At 45.7% G+C, this 22739-nt stretch overlaps 1 protein-coding gene across 1 annotated transcript in view; it reads left to right on the plus strand.

The window, feature by feature from the left end:
* The window catches only part of LOC142297087 (DNA (cytosine-5)-methyltransferase 3A-like), a 271093-nt gene extending 262383 nt beyond the window's left edge, over nucleotides 1-8710 (plus strand). The window contains 1 exon segment of the mRNA XM_075341333.1: nucleotides 338-8710. Coding sequence (XP_075197448.1) covers nucleotides 338-479 — 142 coding nt within the window. The 3' untranslated portion in view covers nucleotides 480-8710.
* The last annotated feature ends 14029 nt before the right edge of the window (nucleotides 8711-22739 follow it).

The raw sequence follows: 22739 nt of genomic DNA on the forward strand, positions 1-22739 counted from the left end.
CTGGGTCTCCCAATAAGAGCTAGAAGAAAAGGAATTTACGGTAAGTAACAAAATTCCCTTCTTTTCATATTTTACTATATATCACGACTTTTATAAGATTTATATATATATATGAGTAATCACAATCAAGAAACAGATCTAATCCCAGAAATCTCCTCATATATGAGAATAAAGTCTTCACGAGAGCAGATGTCTCTCTTGTCACCTTTTTATTTCTTTTAGTATTTGTTTATATTCTTTATATTTTTATGTATTTTTATATCATTTACTTTAATCGCTATTGTTGTTTTGGGTTTTTATGAGATTTTTAATCCTGATTTGTCATCTTTCGCCCCAGGGTTTTCGGTTTCCCAGTCCACTATACGGATGTCTCCAACATGAGCCGTTTAGCCCGGCAAAGGCTTCTTGGAAGATCTTGGAGCGTCCCGGTGATTCGTCACCTCTTTGCTCCTCTTAAGGAATTTTTTGCCTGCGTTTGAGGCAAAAAGGACCCGAGGCCGATATCCAACCTTCCAGCTCCCCCCAAAAAAAGTCTCTCGGCTCCTCTCTCAGCTCCACCAAGGAATGAATGTCCGTCAGATGTTGGCTAGAAGAAGCTGATGGGAGCGGTCCGGCATCGGCGAGGAGCGAGCGGGGGGCCTGACCTCTGAGCAGACACTTCTATGTAACTTCTTGTTCCATGTTACACTCTCCTTTTATGTCTCGTTTTACTTTTTTTACCTTGATGTTTTTGTAGGGGGAGGGGGGATCCTTTTATCCCTCTCCAGTTTTTAGTGCAGTAGCCGGCTGTGGACCTCTTGAGACCTCGTTTCTTGAGAGTTTGTGCAGCCACTTTCAGGTTTTTAACTTTTAGTTAATTTTTAGAGATTGTAGATTCCCTCCCTCCCCCTCCTTATCCCGGTGCTAAGTCTCGGGTGTTCTGGTTTTAGTTTTAAGGGTCTTTAAACTGATCAGCAGCCGCCCACCACTGGGTCCAGTGGGGGAGGGGAAAGCTGGGCTTTATTTCTTAGGCTGCAGATTAAAAAAAAAAGAGAAGTCAATATGTACACACAATGCAAACGGTCCACGATCGACACGTCGTGGACAGGGAAATCACGGACATAGCAGCACAAGGAGGGGCAAGTCGTGGTCTGCCACGTATGTTCCACGCCTCTTAGCACACACTGAAGCCCACGTCTGCTGACCGGTGCTGTTCCGTTAACGCCTTCTGGGCCGACCGTGCCCAGCATACATCACATTGTCCAAATCTCACTCCCATTGTCTGGGTCTGATCACCTTTTAATGTAATAACCGGGAATATCGAGGATCTCGAGATGTATCAGCATTTCCAATGTTACATGTTACCAGGAGAATGTTGTTGAAAAAAACAAAACAGAATTTTAGATTTTTTTTTTTTTTTTTTTACGGAATTTCAGGTGCCTCAAGCAAGAGGCCAGGAAAAAAAAAAACATCAGCTCAGACCAACAGCGCTGACCTCTATCACTGTTTACAGCTATAATACTGTATGTGTAATATCAGACGCTCTACAAGTGTGTGCACAACGTCCTATATGCTGAGGAGAACCTGCTCGGCCGACTGAGCGAGGCCACCGCCCGGAGTCAGCCGCAGATTCTCACAATGGTGCTCATATCTCTCCCTATTCATCTTCTTCCCGGCCAGCTAGGCAGAGGTCGTCACCTGTAGATTAAAGGACCCAAAATATATATAGACTATATAAAGATGTAAGATTTATATATACCTGATACTACTCTATATATTATACAGTGGTATTATTGTATATTCTTAGTTTTCTCTGTGATTGGCTGCAGTGGTCCATATTGGATCTGATGACCATTATTTGTGTAGGGCACAAAGTGTTGGTAGTATTGGAATCAGTCAGTGATTGATTGAGGGGGCAAGATCGGGGAGTGATGGTAGACGCTGTAGCTTAAAGGAGTTACGTGATAATTGCTGGTAATTAAGCAGGGGCAGTAGCGGTCAGTTAAGCAGGGGCGGTAACTAGAGGATGAGACCACCGTCCAGTGCCGAGACGGTAACTGTGAAGGATTATGCAGTAAATGTCACTGATTAAACTGAGGCAGGAACTTAATGATTAGGCGGGGGTGGTAACTTCCAATGAGCCAAAAGCGGTAACTGTCAGTACTTAAGCAGGGGCGGTGACCGAAGGACAGTAACTGGGAATAATTATGGAAGAGTTGTACTTGTCAGTGATTCACCAAGGAAGGTAACTTTCAATCATTAAGCAGAGCCAGAAAATGTCACTAGTGGTGACATTCTGTAATTAAGCAGGGGCGGTAACTGGTAATGATCAGTGATTAGGCAGGGGTTGATCACTAGCGATGACGTTCGATGGTTAGGCAGGGGTTGATCACTAGCGATGACGTTCAATGGTTAGGCAGGGGTTGATCACTGGCGGGGACATTCGGTGGTTAGGCAGGGCTTGATCACTAGTGGTGATGTTCTGTAATTAAGCAGGGGTGGTAACTGGTAATGATCAGTGATTAGGCAGGGGTTGATCACTGGCGGTAATGTTCGGTGATTAGGCAGGGGTTGATCACTGGCGGTAATGTTCGGTGATTAGTCAGGGGTTGATCGCTGGCGGGGACGTTCGGTGATTAGGAAGGGGTTGATCGCTGGCGGGGATGTTCGGTGGTTAGGCAGGGGTTGATCGCTGGCGGGGACGTTCGGTGGTTAGGCAGGGGTTGATCGCTGGCGGGGACGTTCGGTGGTTAGGCAGGGCTTGATCACTAGTGGTGATGTTCTGTAATTAAGCAGGGGTGGTAACTGGTAATGATCAGTGATTAGGCAGGGGTTGATCACTGGCGGTAATGTTCGGTGGTTAGGCAGGGGTTGATCGCTGGCGGGGACGTTCGGTGGTTAGGCAGGGGTTGATCGCTGGCTGGGACGTTCGGTGGTTAGGCAGGGGTTGATCGCTGGCGGGGACGTTCGGTGATTAGGCAGGGGTTGATCGCTGGCGGGGACGTTTGGTGGTTAGGCAGGGGTTGATCGCTGGCGGGGACGTTTGGTGGTTAGGCAGGGGCGGTAACTCTGTAATTAACCAAAGGCAGTAATTTACATGGATTAGGCTCTGATAGTAACCTTTATTACTTAATCCAGTGTCCGTTCCTGTCTTTGATTAGGCAGATCAGTCGCTGTCCGTACTTAGGCAGGGGTGGTAACAGCGGTGACTGATTAGTGAAGCAGTTTCTGCCCCTGTGTAATCAGTATTTCAACGTCCATGATTTATCCGGCTGGTAACGGTCAGTTATTAAGCGGGTGCTGTTACACTCAGTGATTATTCAGGGGCTCTAACCACCGATTTAACCAGAAGTGTTGATAAAGCGGGGGCGGGAACTTTTAGCGATTTAAGCGGGGGTGGGAACTGTTCAGCTATGGTTATGCTTGTACTTTTGTAAGAAGTATACCTTTATTGTGAAAAAAAAACAGCTGGTCCGGCATCCAGGGTGATCTTTATGAAAACCTCCAAACCACATTACAGTCCTCATGGAGCCGCCGGTGTATCTAGTGTGGCCGATATGTGCAGGACTGCAGCAGTCCTTAGCAATGACTAGGCATTGGAATAGTCTGGAACATATCGGCTAGACCCTGCACACGGGCTCCATGCGGATGTTTTAGTAAGGGGCTCTGTGGATGCCGGACGGGCTGTTTTTTAGCTTGTTGTTGCCCTGTCTCGGGGCTTCCGGGCACAGGACGGCCTCTGCCGGCGAGAGCGGCCCATATTTGTTGTCCTACCTTTATTGTGCACACACTTGTAGAGATTATGTAGAGTTCATGGTACTAACTTATTACTACTGTATACAACACTTGGTGCTTTCCATAAACGGGATGATTAAAAACATCGGCTTCCACCGGTGCCTTAGTGAGAACTTGTCTCCCTCGAGCCGCGGGGGAAATTTGGCGCTTCCTGGACATACGTACAATCACGGTGCTGACTATGTGATCTGGTGCTTCTTCTATACGAGACGTGCCTATAACATCCCAATATCTCACTGACCTCGCCACACAACAGAGACCCCCTCTGGCACCGCTCGTGAGGCAAAATAACTTCTAATCTCATTACTCTACACAATCCCATTCACACTCGCAGAGAGTGCCTTATAGCATCGTATGGCCACCTGGCTCGCTGGCCTCGTTGGGTTTCCGCAATAGACACACAGGACTTATTAGTATCGCCCCTTTATACGGCGGTGGGGTTACTGGTAAATTCTTCCATCTTTCCAGTTCAGACGTGGTGCTATTTAGACAAGTCACCAAATGTTAGTGTCAAAAAGCCGAGCAGCGTTACCCAACCCATAGGCAGATCCCAGCAATTGGAGGTGTTGAGCACTAATTGTCTTCTCCCATGTACGGGGACAGGTGTCAATGGTGCCTTATTGCCAACATGCTTGCATTAGACTGGCACCAGCTCTACTGGTTTCCTGAAAGTCAGGAGAGCTGTCCTAACGAACGCCAGGGCTTCACAGTTGTCCTCCATCCAGGCCTGTTCACACTGAGAGCTATGCAACCCAAGCATACGTTGTGTCAAACCTTCCAGATCACAGCATTCCTATCTGGAAATGGGGGGCGGTTTTACCTTCTATCCAAACCAGCTTCTCCCCCCCCAAAAACCCTTTCCAATCTATTTTGCATTGATTGAGAACGTGCAAAATCCAAAACATGGACCAACTCTGGTGCTTGCTGTATAGATTTTTACATACATTTACTGTATTACCGGGGGCAGCTTCCTCCCGAATGAGTGCTAAATCATACTGAGCTTCCAATGGAGCATCTCAGGCAAGACCAGCCTCATGCACCTCCAGCGGAAGGAAGATGTTTTTAGTCATCCCACAACATCCGACAATACAAATAACTGCTTTTTTATACTCCTGTTTATAGAAAAGGTCTTCAAGATATACATGCTCTCGAATAGCCCTCATCTCAGAGGGGTTGTTATATGATCGTTACTATGTTGTATGAACATCAGTGATACTGGGATTCTGGGGTTTTAGACTGCAGGGGATGGTGGTACAGTCGTGGGGTCCACAACCACCCCTCTGCTATTTTATATTATGTAACCAGATGGAACATTCTGATAGCTGTTGCTTACATTCATCTTGTGTTTTTTTTGTGTTGAGAAGGGTTGACTTTGACCCTCAGTCTTCTCCTTTTGTATATGATGTGAACATTTTTTTTAATTTTTTTTTGTGTCCAAGTACTTGATGAAGGCAGGGCTGTGTCGTAACGTTTTCAGTTCTCATATTGTTTTATGTTCCACTCGGCCTGTGTTTAATCACCGTGTTGTTGTTTTACTTTTTAATGATCGGGCAGCCAGGGGCTGTTTGCGACATCTCGGACTTGTAGACTCCTAGCCGACCATCCAATTGAGCTTCTTGCCACCAACTAACCTTGTGGAGTTCTTGGCACAAATGTTATATCTTATGACTTAGCTACATGATGACCTCCCGCGTTAGGTGGGATCCACTCTCTTATTCCAGGCTGTTGTTTGCCGTCAGCCTAAAGTGCTGGCATCGTGCAGGTCTCCTAATTGGATAAGAACATTATTTGTCAACGTTAGTTATATTTTTCTTATTAAAGTCATTTTTCTCTATTTTGTGCTACTGTGCTGAAAATATTGCTGAGTTTACACTGGAAGGTTCCAGAAAAACTGAGTGTGGGAAGTATGTCTAGTTATGACTAATACTTATAATAGGATCTATAATGCAGGCTGCGGTCAATCACCTGAATCTACCGACGGTGGAGCTGCGGCATGGACACGTATTATCACCTCCAAAGCCAAGATTCTTAGGAAGACAACAATAAGACAAGACTTCTGTTCCCAATGTTTGGCCATATTCAAGTGTACAAGCCTTCAGAGAAGTATTGTAGTTTCCGATATCTCCGGAAACATGGTACTGGTTAAATCTTGGAGGCTGGTCTTGGTGAACACACAGTGGAACATAATACCACCATTTCTGAATTTTAGCAGGTTTGGTCATTTAGCTCACCATCAATGGAAATCTTCAAGCAGAAGCTGGATAAACCTATAGCTGGGATGCTTTAGAAACGCCCGCACTCGCAGGGGGTTGGACCCGATGGCCTCGAGGTCTCTTCCAACTCTATGATTCTATGTATTCCAGGTCATTTTAGTAAAATACCATTTGAAACCGATAAAACACTGGGGAAGTTACACAGAGACCTATGAAGATCACCGGGTTACTGTGACAACTGATGCTTAGCAATGTTTTCGCTATCTGGATATTTCTCCAGTTTGAGGTCACATTGGTGGACTAAACGTGTCGTATGTAGACAGCATCGGCCGGCGACGTCACACTTGCCATCCTCAGGCCTGCTTTCTTGGATGGGAACTTGGCTAGGTCACTCCTGGTTGATCTTCATTGCCCCAGTATCGCCCAATATATAATTTTTACTGGGAATATTTAACAAAAGATCTTTTAACAAACTATTGAATAGAAAGATTCATAAGCGACTGGTAGGACTTCTTTCTGGTGGTCGTACCTCAACCTTCCTCTGTCGGTATTAATATGTGCAGTCAGCAGAACATGTCCATTAAATTCTACCAGTCCCATATAGACAACACTACAATGTTGGGTCGTTACTGGTGAAGACATCCTGAATTATAGGAGGTCTCTTCAGGAGACTAAACGAGCAGCTCCACGGTTATAACAAGACTCCACCAGTATCCATAACAGCCCAAAAATAGGCATTCTGGTGGAAGACCGCATTCGTTTTACTACCACACACACAAAACCTGGGTGTAAATTGGTCACCAATACCAGCCTATTTGGTATCCTTCCTTGGTGGAAGTCTTCATGTTTTGTCCTTTAATATTTGACATTCCAAAGCTAGTTGCAGACCACGGATGTGAAGCCAGAGAGCCCCGGCCTGACAAGATATCCACAGTGACATTGCCGATATGAGGATTCCCTTAACTGTAGGGCATCGTCTATGAGTACACAAATGGGACACTTATTTTCAGCCCTTCTTTAAATGAGCAGTCTCTTATAATTCTGGCTCCAAGCCACTGGTAGATGCATCCAACGTTCCTCTTCTTGACCCATTGTGCCTATTCACAGCTTTCAATTGACGTCTTAACCTTGGATTATCAGATTACATAGTTACATAGGTTGAAAAAAGACCTAGGTCCATCTAGTTCAACCTTGCGCCAACCTAATGTACTGGTAGATAACATCTCCCTTATCTATGAGAAAAGTTAAGGCTCCGATCAGTAGAAATGGCGTAATGAGTGTCCACAACTACATGAAATGATCATCGCCCTAAATGTAGACTCTTCCCTTCTGCCCACATGGACCTTGATCCTATTGGCTTTGACAACCAAATCCACCTAGTCCTGTCATTTCATGTGTGTCGATCAATAGACGTCGGGAGAACCTTTGGGCACTAATTTAGGTTCAGTGGTGGTTCACCCTACAACTATATGAAGGAAAGATGAGACCTATGGCTAACCCATCACCTCTGAGTGTTCATCAAGTCTGTGTAGACCAAGGCTCGGTTCATCAAGTCTGTGTAGCCCAAGGCTCGGTTCATCAAGTCTGTGTAGCCCAAGGCTCGGTTCATCAAGTCTGTGTAGCCCAAGGCTCGGTTCATCAAGTCTGTGTAGACCAAGGCTCGGTTCATCATGTCTGTGTAGACCAGGGCTCGGTTCATCATGTCTGTGTAGACCAAGGCTTGGTTCATCCAGTCTGTGTAGACCAGGGCTCGGTTCATCAAGTCTGTGTAGACCAAGGCTCGAGAAAAGGGGCGCAACTCATTTTGTATCTTGTGTAGTCCAGGGCAACACATCAAAATCTCGCTATTATCTGGTAAGATGTGAACACATAAACGTTGTTTAGGGAATTGACTGCCCATGTCTGTACATGGCTCTATATAGATGGATTTAATGTGTCCTATTTATACATAACAGACATCACCAATAAATAGACAAGAAAAATACATTGCACTGATTCTGAGTTGCACATCGTCTTCTTCCTTTTTGCCCAAAGTGCCATTGTGAATTCTTCAGAAAATCTGGAAGGGCTTAAAAATGGGTACAAAACAGTAGAGCAAAATTTCCGCAAAAAGGTTCGTAACAAAAGAGGCGTTGGCGCGTGTTTCACTATAATTGGCCACTGGAACAATTCTCCATTACGGGAATATCCTCCCTTGGAGGCAATGCTTCCTTGTACCGCCGTAATGCGGAGACCCATCAAATATCAGGTTTGGTTTTGGTCAGCTTCCATTGGAGGTAGAGCAGGTCCCTATAAACTTGAGGTGCCATATTACATCTCCGCACAACTCCAAACTCGCAGAACTCCACAAATTCACTGCTCGTGTTGCAAAAATATCCATCCGAGGACAAAAATTGTGGACTTGAGGTCGGCAAAAAATGGACTCTACAGGTGACGAGAACGTGTTTATTTTCCATAAGTCATTGTTCTTTTTGTTGTGCACAGCCCTGGACGAAATATAAACAATAAAAAAAAAGGAAAAACTAGAAAATAAAAACCTTAAAAAAAAAATCAAATGCCTGGATTCCTTAAGTAAGCAGAAGGTAGATGGTGATTTAAAAAAGAAAAAATAAAAAGGTGCTAAACATTTTATGAGAAATATATATTGTTAAATTAAATCTATCGGTCAATGACTGTTTTTGTTTTTTTTCCTTTATACCTTCTACTTGTTTTCTTCTTTTATTATGGGGGGAGGGCGGGGGGGTCTCGTAGTGCTATAGAACAGCACGGTTATTTTTCTCTTCTATATTATTATTATTACGGAAGCAAAAAGATAACATAAAAAGGCATTTTAACTTTGTACTTGAAATAAATACAGAAAAAAAAAACGCAAGCGAGAGATTTTCCGTGTTTTAGCCTAGACATTGAACTAGTTGGTGCTTTAACTCTTTGTGACAATGATGTATTCTGAAGATGAAACTATGTAGAGGATAACTTTTACTGTTACATAACCACAGCTGTTCCATCTTCCATCTGAGACGCCTCCTTCTGTTTTTGCTTTCTTCGATACCCCCACATTCCTTACCCTCCGGAAGCTATGGAGTCACGTCTTCATTTTCCTCCACCCATGAGAGTCATTCTCTCCCTGCATCTTCTCATGACTGTGAGTCCTTCTTGTCTTTGTGCTTCCTCCTCCATCTGCTTGAGGTAGGTAGAGATGAGAGTAGCCGAGCTGCGGTGGTGAGGCCGGAGATAATCGTGTCTTCTTGTGTGTTGCTGAGCAGGTTGTTCGTGCAGTTAGAATGTTGACGTTCGTTTCTACGTGCCGGCGGTCAGAGTCCATATATATCTATATCTCCGGTCTACTATTCATAAACGCTACAGCTCCATTTGCCTAAGCATTTGGCAGGGAAGCTGGGATATGGCACAGGTAAACACTTGCTATCTATGGTGGCTTTCATGGATGTCCTTTGAATGGCAGAGGTCTACCTCCATTGTGTGAAAACACTATAGCTAATGTGGCTTTCATGGATGTCCTTCTCTTTGAATCGCAGAGGTCTACCTCCACTGTGTGAAAACACTTGCTATATCTAAGGTGGCTTTCATTGATGTCCTTCTCTTTGTATGGCAGAGGTCTACCTCCGCTGTGTGAAAACACTTGCTATATCTAAGGTGGTTTTCATGGATGACCTTTGTATGGCAGAGGTCTACCTCCACTGTGTGAAAACACTTGCTATATTTAAGGTGGCTTTCATGGATGTCCTTCTGTGTATGGCACAGGTCTACCTCCACTGTGTGAAAACGCTATATCTAAGGCGGCTTTCATGGATGTCCTTCTTTGTATGGCAGAGGTCTACCTCTACTGTGTGAAAACACTTGTTATATCTAAGGTGGCTTTCATGGATGCCCTTCTCTTTGTATGGCACAGGTCTACCTCTGCTGTGTGAAAACACTTGCTATATCTAAGGTGGCTTTCATGGATGTCCTTTGTATGGCAGAGGTCTACCTCTACTGTGTGAAAACACTTACTATATATCGAAGGTGGCTTTCATGGATGTCCTTTGTATGGAAGAGGTCTACCTCCACTGTGTGAAAACACTTGCTATCTAAGGTGGCTTTCATGGATGTCCTTCTTTGTATGGCAGAGGTCTACCTCCATTGTGTGAAAACACTTGCTATATCTAAGGTCGCTTTCATGGATGTCTTTCTTTGTATGGCACAGGTCTACCTCCACTGTGTGAAAACGCTATCTAAGGTGGCTTTCATGGATGTCTTTCTTTGTATGGCACAGGTCTACCTCCACTGTGTGAAAACGCTATCTAAGGTGGCTTTTATGGATGTTCTTCTCTTGTGTTCAGCTTTTAGAAGTGCTACAGATAGTGGAGTTTAATTCCTCTCGAGCAATTGTTGATGGAAGACATCCTTGTCATGGTTTTAAGACAAAGTGACATTTCATAGAGCTAAGATTGTTCCTGGATTTTGATGAGCCTTGGTTTTCTCTAGCTCTTAAAGTTTCCTGACGTGTAACTGGCCAATCAGCATTTCAAACAGTCGATATCTTGGTTTTGTGCCATGTTGGCACTCCTGGGTCATGTGCTATAGATGTAAGTTCCTACTAGGAATAATTGTTGGTCTTTTCCAAGTCTTTTTGGAGATGTAGGCCTCCTGACATCTATGTTAATTTGTCGTTTGCTGGTAGACTGGTCAGTAAGCATGTAAGTCAATATCATGAATTTTTTGCCATGTTGCCACTAATCAGTAATCTTCATTATGGTCCTACCAGGGACAATAGATGTTGTTAGATCCTGTACACCTTAGATAGTGGAGCTGAGGGTCTCCTGCCATCTAAAATCACAACTTTCTTAGTTTACTTAGATCATTTGCCATAGACTTAAGGTCTGACCCAAGATGTTTTTTGCCATGTGCCTGGTAAATGAGGAACCTGTGTCCTATCCCTTGTGTCACTGCTTTAGTCTTCTGATGAGGAGACCTTTGTCATATAGAAATGGTGTTGGCCACTGTTTTGTTTTCAAGATTTACTATTTATTGACAGTAATAATGTACATTACTCCAAATGGTTGATGGAAGGAGAAGCGCAGGTGGAGAGGAGAACCTGAAGGAAGTCAGAGGGGATGTCTTTAGGGTTTTTTTTTTATTGGGTATGTTTTATAAAAAACCAGCCCCCTTTTATCAACATTCTGTTGTATCGCTATGTAATTGAAGCTTGTGTCATAGCTGTATATGAACTGAGGGCTCTGCCTGCCGCGGAGGCTCCGGTCTGTATCCTCACCTCATTATTATTTTTTTGTCCCCAGAAAAATAAAGAGTAATAAAACATTTGAAAACATTTTCCATGTCTTCTTTATTATTCAGATACTTTTTCTTTATGTACAGGGACCCTGGGGTGACAACAAAGTGTTCCCCTGATCGGTACACTATGGTATACCCCTCCACCAATCATTAGAATGAAGAGGCCGCCGTGCCAGGAAGAGCGGTGACCACGACGGACGTCTCCGCACTGCGTCTCTATTAATTGGCCTTGACCGTGTAATTCCTTGGATAAGTCGGGGCAGAGCAGTCATACCCCCTCCATTAGCAGATTTAAGAATATTCTAATGATCAGCTCCAACATGTATTCCCAGGAAAACTTCCTACGACGTATCTCACAGGTTGACTTTTTCCTAAGCTCCCTCCCAGGACATCGACTGACCAAAATAATTTAATTGTGTAATACTTGTGTCTGCTGAGGATTTAACCCCTTAGTGACGGAGCTAATTTTCACCTTAATGACCAGACCAAATTTTGCAATTCTGACCAGTGTCACTTTATCAGGTTATAGCTCTGGAACACTTCAACGGATCCCACTGATTTTGAGATTGTTTTTTCGTGACATATTGGACTTCATTTTAGTACCAAATTTTGGACAAAATGTTTTGCGTTTATTTGTGAAAAAATATGAATTTTGGCAAAATTTTTGAAAATTTTGAAATTTTCAACTTTTGATTTTTTTTTCCGTTAAACCAGAGAGTTCTGTGACACAAAATAGTTAATAAATAACATTTCCCACTTGTCTACTTTACATTAGCGCAATTTTGGAAAAAAAAATATTTTTTGTTAGGAAGTTAGAAGGGTTCAAAGTTTATCAGCAATTTCTCATTTTTACATCAAAATTTACAAAACCATTTTTTTAGGGACCACATCCCATTTGAAGTGACTTTGAGAGGCCTAAGTGACAGAAAATACCCAAAAGTGACCCCATTCTAAAAACTGCACCCCTCAAAGTACTCAAAACCACATTCAAGAAGTTTATTAACCCTTTAGGTGCTTCACAGGAACTAAAGCAATGTGGAATGAAAAAAGCAAAAAATAAAATTTTACCTAAAAATGTTGCTTTACCCCAAATGTAATCAATTTTAGAAGAAATAACACAACAAAATGGACCCCAAAACTTGTTACCCACTTTCTTATGAGCGCGGTGATACCCCATATGTGGTCAGAAACCTCTGTTTGGGCAAATGGGAGGGCTGGGAACACAAGGAGCAATATTTGAAGTTTGGAAAGCAAATTTGGCTGAAATAGATTTTGGGCACCATGTTGCATTTACAGGTCCGCTAAGGTACCTAAACAGCAGAAACCCCTCACAAGTGACGCCATTCTGGAAACTAGACCCCTCAAGGCTTCTATCTAGGGGTATAGTGAGCATTTTGGACCCACAGGTACTTCACAGATTTTGATAACGTTACGTTGTCATATTGAAAATTTTCATTTTTTTCTCAAAAATGTTGCTTTAGCATCAATTTTCTTACTTTTTCAAGAGGTAATTCCAAAAATTGGACCCCAACGTTTATTACCCACTGGGAACACAAGGAGCAATATTTGAAGTTTGAAAAGCAAATTTGGCTGAAATAGATTGTGGGCACCATGTTGCATTTGTAGGGCCCCTAAGGTACCTAAACAGCAGAAACCCCCCACAACTGACCCCATTTTGGAAACTACACCCCTCAAGGAATTTATTTAGATGTTTGGTGAGTACCCTGAACCCCCAGGGGCTTCACAGAATTTTATAGCGTTGAGCCATGAAAATAAAAAAATTAAATTTTAACACAAAATTGTTACTTCAACCATGTAGCTTTTTTTTTCACAAGGGTAAAAGGAAAAAAAACACCATAAAATGTATTGTGCAATTTCTCCTGAGTTCGCCGATACATCATATGTGGCGGAAATCAACTGTCTGGGTACACGGCAGGGTGCGGAATGAAAGGAGGGCCATTTGACTGCAAAATTGGCAGGAATCATTAGCGCACGCCATGTTGTGTTTGGAGACCCCCTAAAGTGGCTAAACAGTAGAGCTCCCCCACAACTGACCCCATTCTGGAATCTATACCCCTCAAGGATGTTATCTAGGGGTATAGTGTGCATTTTGAACCCACAGGTACTTCACAGAATTTTATAACAATAGGTTGTCATATTGAAAATGTTCTTCTTTTTCACAAAAGTGATGCTTTAGCACCAAATTTTCCACTTTTACAAGATGTAACACCAAAACGTGGACCCCTCATTTTGTTACCCACTTTCTTACGAGTCCAGCGATACCCAACATGTAGTCAAAAACGTCTGTTTGGGCAAACGGCAGGACTTGGAAGGGAAGGTGCACTTTTCAAATTTTGGATTATTTGATTTGCAGAGCCTATGTGTTATCAGAACAACTGAAAACCCACATAAATGGATTTTTTGTACATTTTATCTTGGAGTGAAGGGCAAAATGTGGAGGAAAATACCGCCAATTATATGGCAGACTTGTGCTTGTTCCAGAGATGAAGGAACACCAGGAGGGCTAGAAGGACACGTTAATTTTTCAGAGACTGGTCGTACAACGTCTGTTTAGCACCATCAATCCCTATATGAGGGACAATTGTGCCAGCCGACGTGGTACATCATAACAGGCTCCTACCTGCCAAGGTCGGAACCGCTATATGCACAAAACAACCAGTCCCCTACAGGGTTATAAAAGTATTGTCCAGTGCAGGAGGTTCGGCAAGAACCATGCAGTAAAGCCCATGGTGTAAAATTACAGAACAGCTTCAGATCCTCCAATAAAATTATCATGCCCGTATCACCAAGACATAGTTGTAATAGCAGTCAGACTAAGATGACTGGTGCTAACACTTTGTGAGTGATCAAATCTTGGAATTATTTGTCAGATGATCAGATGTTTCAAGAACATTTGCGGGGTCCACACTCTGGAGTACGCAGACGTGGGCATATGACGAGAATTTGTCTGCATAACACTTCGGTATGTGAGTGATCTAGTCCTGGAATTATTTGTGAAATGGGGTAAAATGTGTTTTACTGATGAAAATAGTAAATTTTATTTGACAAGTAACACAGGGGCTCACTACACAGGAAATATAAATGTTGTGAAAGAAAAACCCTACCACACAATTTGGGAATAGTGTATGACATCTAATAATTGTGTGATGTGTGGTAGATCTCGAAGCAGGGGGTAACACAAAGTCCTGGCTGGGAAGGGCACATGGGACAGTAATACCTAGATTCGCTCCTACTGCCCTGTTTGCTGCAGACCCGGCACCTTTTTTTAGGACAGTTTTGGGTGGGAGTAGGAGGCACGAGACGCATAAAATGCCGTTCCGTTAGTCTCCGGGCATTCTCTGACTCGAAGGATGCCTCTGGTGCCGCTGAGTCAAACATGAGGGACTCAATAATTTTTTCCTGGTATTGCAGAAATGTGAGGGCCCCTTGTGATTTTTTATACAGTACAAAACTGTTGTAGGTAGCAATCTGTATCAGGTAGATTGCTACCTTTTTGTACCAGGCCCTCGTTTTCCGCTTTACCAGGTATGGTTGGAGCACCTGGTCAGACAGGTCCACGCCACCCATAAACCTGTTGTATTGGGTCACACAGAAGGGTTTCTGTTTGTCCCTGGTGGCTCCCCTCTCTCTGACCGACACAGTGGTGTCCTCATGCAGGGTGGTGAGCATGTAGACGTCCTTGCGGTCATTCCACTTTACGGCAAGCAGTTTGTCACTTGCCAGTGCGAATGACGCCCCCTTCTCTAGACGTCTGGACACTAACTGTGCCGGCAAACCAACACGGTTTTTCCTTATTGTCCCACAGGCCCCTGTATTTGCAGCATGGAGGGATTTGTATAGGGGGATACTAGTGTAGTAGTTGTCAGTGTACACGTGGTAACCTTTACCAAGAAATGGCGTCATTAGCTCCCAGACAATTTTTCCTGGGATGCTAATTGTCTGGGGACAGTTGGGTGGGCTTATTTGGCGGTCCCTACCCTCATAAATGATAAAGTTACACGTGTACCCGCTGGTGCTTTCGCACACTTTATATAATTTTATGCCATACTTGGCTCTTTTGGAGGGAATAAACTGACGGAATGAGAGACGGCCCTTGTAACTCATTAGGGACTCGTCAACCGAAACGTTCTCCTCTGGGCTGTAGGAAGTTAGGAAGGACTCTTTCAGGAGGGATATTAGGGGTTTCAATTTATTAAGGCGGTCATACTTGGGGTCAGTTCTTGGGGGGACTTGGGAATTATCACTAAAATGGAGGAATCTCAATAGGGTCTCATATCGGGTTCTGGGCATTACGGCTGCAAATACAGGGGTGGCGTGGACAGATTTGGTTGCCCAGTAGGAGCGTAAACTGGGTTTTTTCACTATTCCCATGTTGAGGGTAATGCCTAAAAATTTTTTGATTTCCGGGACGCTTGTGGGGATCCAGGAACGGGAATGGACAGATGTTGGCTTTTGGGCAATATATTGGCGGGCGTACAAGTTGGTGTGGTGGGTGATAAGCTCAAGTACTTTTTGGTTAACAAAAATTTGGAAAAAATCCAGTGGGGCAAAATTGGTGACATTTATTTTTATGCCAGGGTCTCCTATGAAAGGGGGAATTTGTGGGGTAAAGGACGGGTCGGGGTACCAGAGAGCATGGGGGACTGCAGAACTAGGTCCTGCCCCTGACGCTTCAGCAGTGGCGACTGGCGGGATGTGGGACCCCGTGGAGGAAGCCGAATCGTCACCGCTATCCGAAAAATCTCTTTCTGAGGCCGATTCGGTCTCTGACCCAGAACTGCCGGAGGCAAGCAGTGAGTACGCTTGCTCTGCCGTAAACATCCTGCGGGCCATGGTTTTTGTTTTTATCCCTGGCTAACAAAAAATAAGCCTAAACCTAACACTAGTATTTTTTTTTTTTTTTTATATGTATAAACCCTAATTTTTTTTATAAAGATTATAAAAAAAATATTTAGGGGAATGACGCAGCGAAGGATGACGGAATGATGGAGGGGGGGATGATCACAGGGGGGTGATCAGAAAAATTGGGAATAGATTTATGATGATCTTTGTGAATTTATAACTTTTTCTCTCTATATGGCAGCACGTAGTCTCTCTCTCTTCTCTCCCAGATCAACTACAAGGGAGAGAGGAGAAAGGCAGACCTAAATGCTGCCATATTTATCAAATTTTGGCATTTTGACTACTGTGATAGGATCTATCACAGTATTCAAATCTAAACAGCCAATCAGAATTTTTTTTTTTGTTGCCGGGTGCAGGAGGCAGATTATGCCAAGCACACTGCGCATGCGCCCGCCATTTTCCCGGAGAAGGGAGGAAGGGGGGCCGCGGGGGGCCCAACGATTCTTTATTGAGGTACTGTGCGGGGGCGGTGGGGGAACGGGGGATCCCAGATCGGGTGGGAGATACCGGGATATAGCGGATCGGACCCCGGTGGACCGGAGGGAGGGCTCTGGAGAACCGGAGGGGGCTCCGGGAGACCAGACAGCTCCGGTGTACCGGTGGAGGGGTCAGGGGGAGGACATTTCCCTCCGATCTGAAATGTTTGATCATTTCAGATCGGAGGGAAATTAACGCGGCGGCGGCAGCAGCAGCTTTCAGCGCCATCTTGCAAGGTCTGGAGAACCGGAGGGGGCTCCGGGGGACCAGACTGCTCCGGTGGACCGGAGGAGGGATCAGGGGGAGGACATTTCCCTCCGATCTGAAATGTTTGATCATTTCAGATCGGAGGGAAATGAATGCAGAGCCGGCGGCGGCAGCAGCAGTTTTCAGCACGCGTCGGCGCCATTTTGCAAGGTCTGGAGAACCGGAGGGGGCTCCGGGGGACCAGACAGCTCCGGTGGACCGGTGGAGGGGTCAGGGGGAGGACATTTCCCTCCGATCTGAAATGTTTGATCATTTCAGATCGGAGGGAAATGAATGCAGAGCCGGCGGCGGCGGGAGTTTTCGCCGCGCGTCGGCGCCATTTTGGATGTCTGGGGGGGGTGGGGGTTGATTTTCTCCGGTACCGGGGGCTTTGGGGGCACTAGGGGCTTATATTTCTTTATCATCTGACATGTTTGATCATGTCAGATGAGAAAGAAATTAGTAGTATTTGCCGTTTTGTTTTTTTTTAATGTGACCGGCGGTATACGGTGTATACCGGAGATCACATTATCGGGGTCCAAAAAAAACACCCCGATTCATAATCTTGGGGGTCTCAGCTACCCCCGGTAGCTGAAACCCCCGAGATTTTCCGTCACTGGGGGGCGCTACAAGCTTTTTCCGGCCTGACGTCTCAAGACGTCGGAACAGAATAAGTACCCTGTTTTTCCGACGTCTTGAGACGTTAGGCCGTCGCTATGGGGTTAAATATATACTTAAATACAAGGGGGTGTGGCTACAAAGCAGGTGCAGCTGACCTCAACTGCAGTAGAGCCTGCTGGAGAAGCTTCCAGCAGAAAACTAACATTAACCATTTAGGTGCTGAAGGTAACGAAACCACTTAAATGTGGATAACCCGATAGAGATGAGAGGTTGTCACTAGTCTTGAAAAAAAAGGGGACGACCGTGGCAGTACATCCCCCCCCCCCCCCTCCTTTAATGAGAGACCTCCGGACTCTCATGACCGGTAATGTCGTCCACCTCAATTGTGAACAGGTCCTTCCAGATACCAGTTGGAGACACAACACATTTCCGGAGCAAGGACAAGTGGACTACGTCATGAGTGTTAAATGTTGGGGGAAGCTACAGCCGTACGGCCATAGGGTTAAGGATCTCCGTTACCCAAAAAGGACCAATAAACCTCGAGCTTCGAGCCTCAGTCACAAACTTCCACCTGGTGTTTTTAGTGGACACCCACACATAGTCATTTTGAGACAGGTCTGTACCTGAACATTTTATTTCCTCACGTGCACCTGGTAATAGAAGAAAAACTCTAGGCAGAACCGACAACAGGAGCTTCTCCGTCCATGTAACACCTAACGCTCCGGTTCCGCACACTTAATGGAAACCACAACACACCTATTATTACCTCTACCGGAGCCAGTGAGGCCTACTCTTCCCCTGAGGAGGAGGTAGCGCACCATCTCTTTTCCTGGATACCTTGGTAGTTGATACTGGCGGACAGGGGTGGTGGGACAAGTACCGTGGAGATGGTAGCACCCAGGCACCTAGTATCACAGAAATGGCCCCAGCTGACTACTCCCCCTGACTACCAGTCAATCACAGGGTTATTTCTCTTCAACCAGGGAAGACCCAATATGATGGGGAGTGTGCAGACCCTCCATGACATAACAGGACCGATGATCCCTATGAACCGAGCGCACTCATAGGTTGATATTAGGCACGGTATGAGTGAACTCTCTGGCTGAGCCAATAGCGTAGATGGAACTGGATCTTAACAGTGCACTACGAGACAGACTGCGAGTTTGCGCAAAGCAAGAATCCACCAAATTCACACCAGCTCCACTGTCCACCAGCACAGTGATCATCTCGGTTTTTCCCACCTATAACCACCTCTGCTGTAATGGTGAACTGAGACATGTAGATGGAGGAGATGTGGACAACCTGGTCATTTCCCTCCACCCAACCAGGAGGACGAGGCTTTTTTCCAGATGGAGTTGGCTTAGGTCTTATTGGACAGGCTCCGATGTAATGCCCCTTATCCCCACAGTAGGACCCAGACCCACGATGAACTGCAAGCGACTCAGTCTGAGGTGCGGCTCCCCCAACTGCATAGGTTTGTCGGCTTGCACCAGTAGGAGCTCCTCCCTGGGGAAAACAACAGGAGGCAGGGTCTAAAGCAGGGGTCTCAAACACGCGGCCCGTCAGGCTGCTTCGTGCGGCCCCCAGGCCCGTGCCCCTGGTCACTATCGCAGCCGGTGCAGGGGCCGCAGCCACTGTCTGCACTTTGTTAGATGAGTGTTTTGCCGGCGCTGCGTTCTCAGAGGCAAGGACTGTGCGCGCGCAGCGCCGGCAAAACAACCATCTGATCTGACATAAATCGCTGCCAGGGGCTGCGGTCCCTGCACCGGCCGCGATAGTCACCGGGGCACGGCCTGCAGACAGCAAGAAGCAGAGGTGAGGAGCCGAGGGAGCGCGGGACAGGTGAGAAGAATGGTGTTTTTTTATTTTTTGTGTATGTGAAGGACGGCACATTAACCCCTCAGCGACCTATGACGTACTGGGTACATCATGGCTCCCTGGTACTTAAGGATCCATGACATACCCAGTACGTCATGGTGAAATCGCGGCCCCGGAGGCTGCGATCGCTGTTTGCATTGCAAATAGAAAATACCTTAGATTCGGGGAGGAGGGGACCTCACGAGGGGTGGTGTCTCCTCCCCGGACCTATGGAGGCTGTGATTGGCTGTGCGGCGTCCGTCAGCCAATCACAGGAACTAATGTTTCAGCCATTGAAAATGGCTGTAACATTGAAATCCAGCCCTGATCAGTGCAGCTGTAGCACCGATCATTGGCTGGAGCTGGGTGACCTGTGTTTCACCCGCCCCCAGCTCTGATTGGAGAGACCGGCCTTGTGACCGATCTGTCCAATCACTGTGGATCTGGGGCCAGAGACCGCCCCCTCAGCTTCACTCCGGAGTCTGTGGGTGGAAGGAAGCCGAGAGCGATCGGTAAATTATCACCTTTCACCCGCCGCCGCCGCCCACACCACCCATTACTACAGGATGGGGACATTACTATAGAATAGGGACAAGGTGGGCACATGACTATAGGATGGGGACAAGGTGGGCACATGTCTATAGAATAGGGACAAGGTGGGCACATGACTATAGCATGGGGACAAGGTGGGCACATGACTATAGAATAGGGACAAGGTGGGCACATGACTATAGAATAGGGACAAGGTGGGCACATGACTATAGGATGGGGACAAGGTGGGCACATGTCTATAGAATAGGGACAAGGTGGGCACATGACTATAGCATGGGGACAAGGTGGGCACATGACTATAGAATAGGGACAAGGTGGGCACATGTCTATAGGATGGGGACAAGGTGGGCACATGTCTATAGAATAGGGACAAGGTGGGAACATGACTATAGAATAGGGACAAGGTGGGCACATTACTATAGAATAGGGACAAGGTGGGCACATTACTATAGAATAGGGACAAGGTGGGCACATGACTATAGAATAGGGACAAGGTGGGAACATGACTATAGAATAGGGACAAGGTGGGCACATTACTATAGAATAGGGACAAGGTGGGCACATTACTATAGAATAGGGACAAGGTGGGCACATGACTATAGAATAGGGACAAGGTGGGCACATGACTATAGAATAGGGACAAGATGGGCACATGACTATATGATGGGGACAAGATGGGCACATGACTATAGAATGGGGACAAGGTGGGCACATGTCTATAGGATGGGGACAAGGTGGGCACATGTCTATAGGATGGGGACAAAGTGGGCACATGTCTATAGGATGGGGACAAAGTGGGCACATGTCTATAGGATGGGGACAAGGTGGGCACATGTCTATAGGATGGGGACAAAGTGGGCACATGTCTATAGAATAGGGACAAGGTGGGCACATGTCTATAGGATGGGGACAAGGTGGGCACATGTCTATAGGATGGGGACAAGGTGGGCACATGTCTATAGAATGGGGACAAGGTGGGCACATGTCTATAGAATAGGGACATCGTGGGCACATGTCTATAGAATAGGGACAAGGTGGGCACATGTCTATAGAATAGGGACATCGTGGGCACATGTCTATAGAATAGGGACAAGGTGGGCACATGACTATAGGATGGGGACAAGGTGGGCACATGACTATAGGATGGGGACATTACTAAAAGATGGGGACATTACAAGGATGGGCATAATACTATTGGATGGGGACATTACTATAGAATAGGGACAAGATGGGGAACATTACTAAAAGATGTTGGCCAAAATTTCTATATCGTGATAATTTTAACACTATTAGTTACAAGAAAGGGATAAAATGTAAAAAAAAAAAAAAAAATAAGGCATGACTTTTTTAACATCATTTTTTTTTTTAGATTTAACCAAAGAATGTGCACATTTGTTATAATAAACAAGTGAAAAATGTTGAAAATCAGTGATCCAAAGGTGTGTAAAAAAATATATATGGTACCAATAAAAATGTCACTTTGTCCTGCAAAGAATGCGGCCCCCCAAATTATTTTTTTCCTCTGTGCGGCGAGTTTGAGACCCCTGGTCTAAAGGATCTCTCCCTGAGGCGTCGATCCACTTTAATGGCGAGGGCCGTGGCTGGCGGCCTCTAGCAACTCTGGGGTGGAGTATTGAACCAAAGAGTATCTAAGCCTAACTGACAACCGCTGACAGAAATGACTCCTAAGCACTGGGTCATTCCACTGGTGTCAGTGGCCCACCTCTGGAACTCTGAGCAAAACTCCTCCACTGGCCACTGGAGTTTAGACTACGCAAGCGTGACGTCATCAGGGTCACTGTACACAAGGGCCAAAGCCGCAGAAAAACTCGTCCACTGTCCGTAATGATGGAGAGTCGGTCAGCAGAGAGAAGGCCCAGGACTGGGGATCTCCCAACAGAGAGACCACAATCCCCACTCCCCGAAGAACAAGAGCGGAGCCTGAAGTATAATTTACAGGCCTCCCTGAAGGTGGTGAATTTATCCCTCCCACCAGAAAATGTATCCAGGGAGGCTATACTGGGTTCTAAGTTGTTGCAGCTGCTGCAGAACCTCAGACCGCATTTCCGAAAACGCCTGAGACAGGTCTGCAACAGCTGTGCAAACGCCGCAGCCTGAGCCATAGTGACGCAGGAAAAGATATGGGCTGACTATAATGTCACGCAACGACTGTGGCGAGCGCATTCAGACCAACTAAGGTCTAACACACAATGAAAAACACACCTAAAAAATACCATAGACAAGGGGGGGGGCACTGGGGACACAATAACAATGGTGGGCTCTGGTGCTAGTGAGAAAGTAGGTGGGAACCTCCTAACCTTGCCTGCTGCTGACCCTACTCTACTACCCAATCCCTATACAGTCTCCGGAACTGTCGCCGAGCAGCACCCTGGGTCACTGCGAAAACCCTATAGATGCTCTGACTAGTGAGAGGCGGGTGAGGTTCACTAGTCCAACAACTACACTAATGAGACAAGAGGGCAGGAGAGACAAATAGGGAATAAATAACCAAAATGGAGACGATACAACTCCAGGAGAATCCACAGCAGCTCCTTCCACCAAGGCGGCTTTCATACAAATGGTTTGTATAGTCAGCAAAACTTGCTGAAGACCCGGCTATTTATGCACAAGGGGGTGTGTCTGCAAAGCAGGTGCAGCTGACCTCAACTGCAACAGAGACTGCTGGAGAAGCTGCCAGCAGAAAACTAACATTAACTATTTAGGTGCTGAAGGAAACGAAACCATATTTAAATGTGGATAACCCGATAGAAATGCGAGGTTGTCACT

The sequence above is a fragment of the Anomaloglossus baeobatrachus genome, chromosome 3 (assembly GCF_048569485.1).
Source record: "Anomaloglossus baeobatrachus isolate aAnoBae1 chromosome 3, aAnoBae1.hap1, whole genome shotgun sequence".
Classification (NCBI taxonomy): domain Eukaryota; kingdom Metazoa; phylum Chordata; class Amphibia; order Anura; family Aromobatidae; genus Anomaloglossus; species Anomaloglossus baeobatrachus.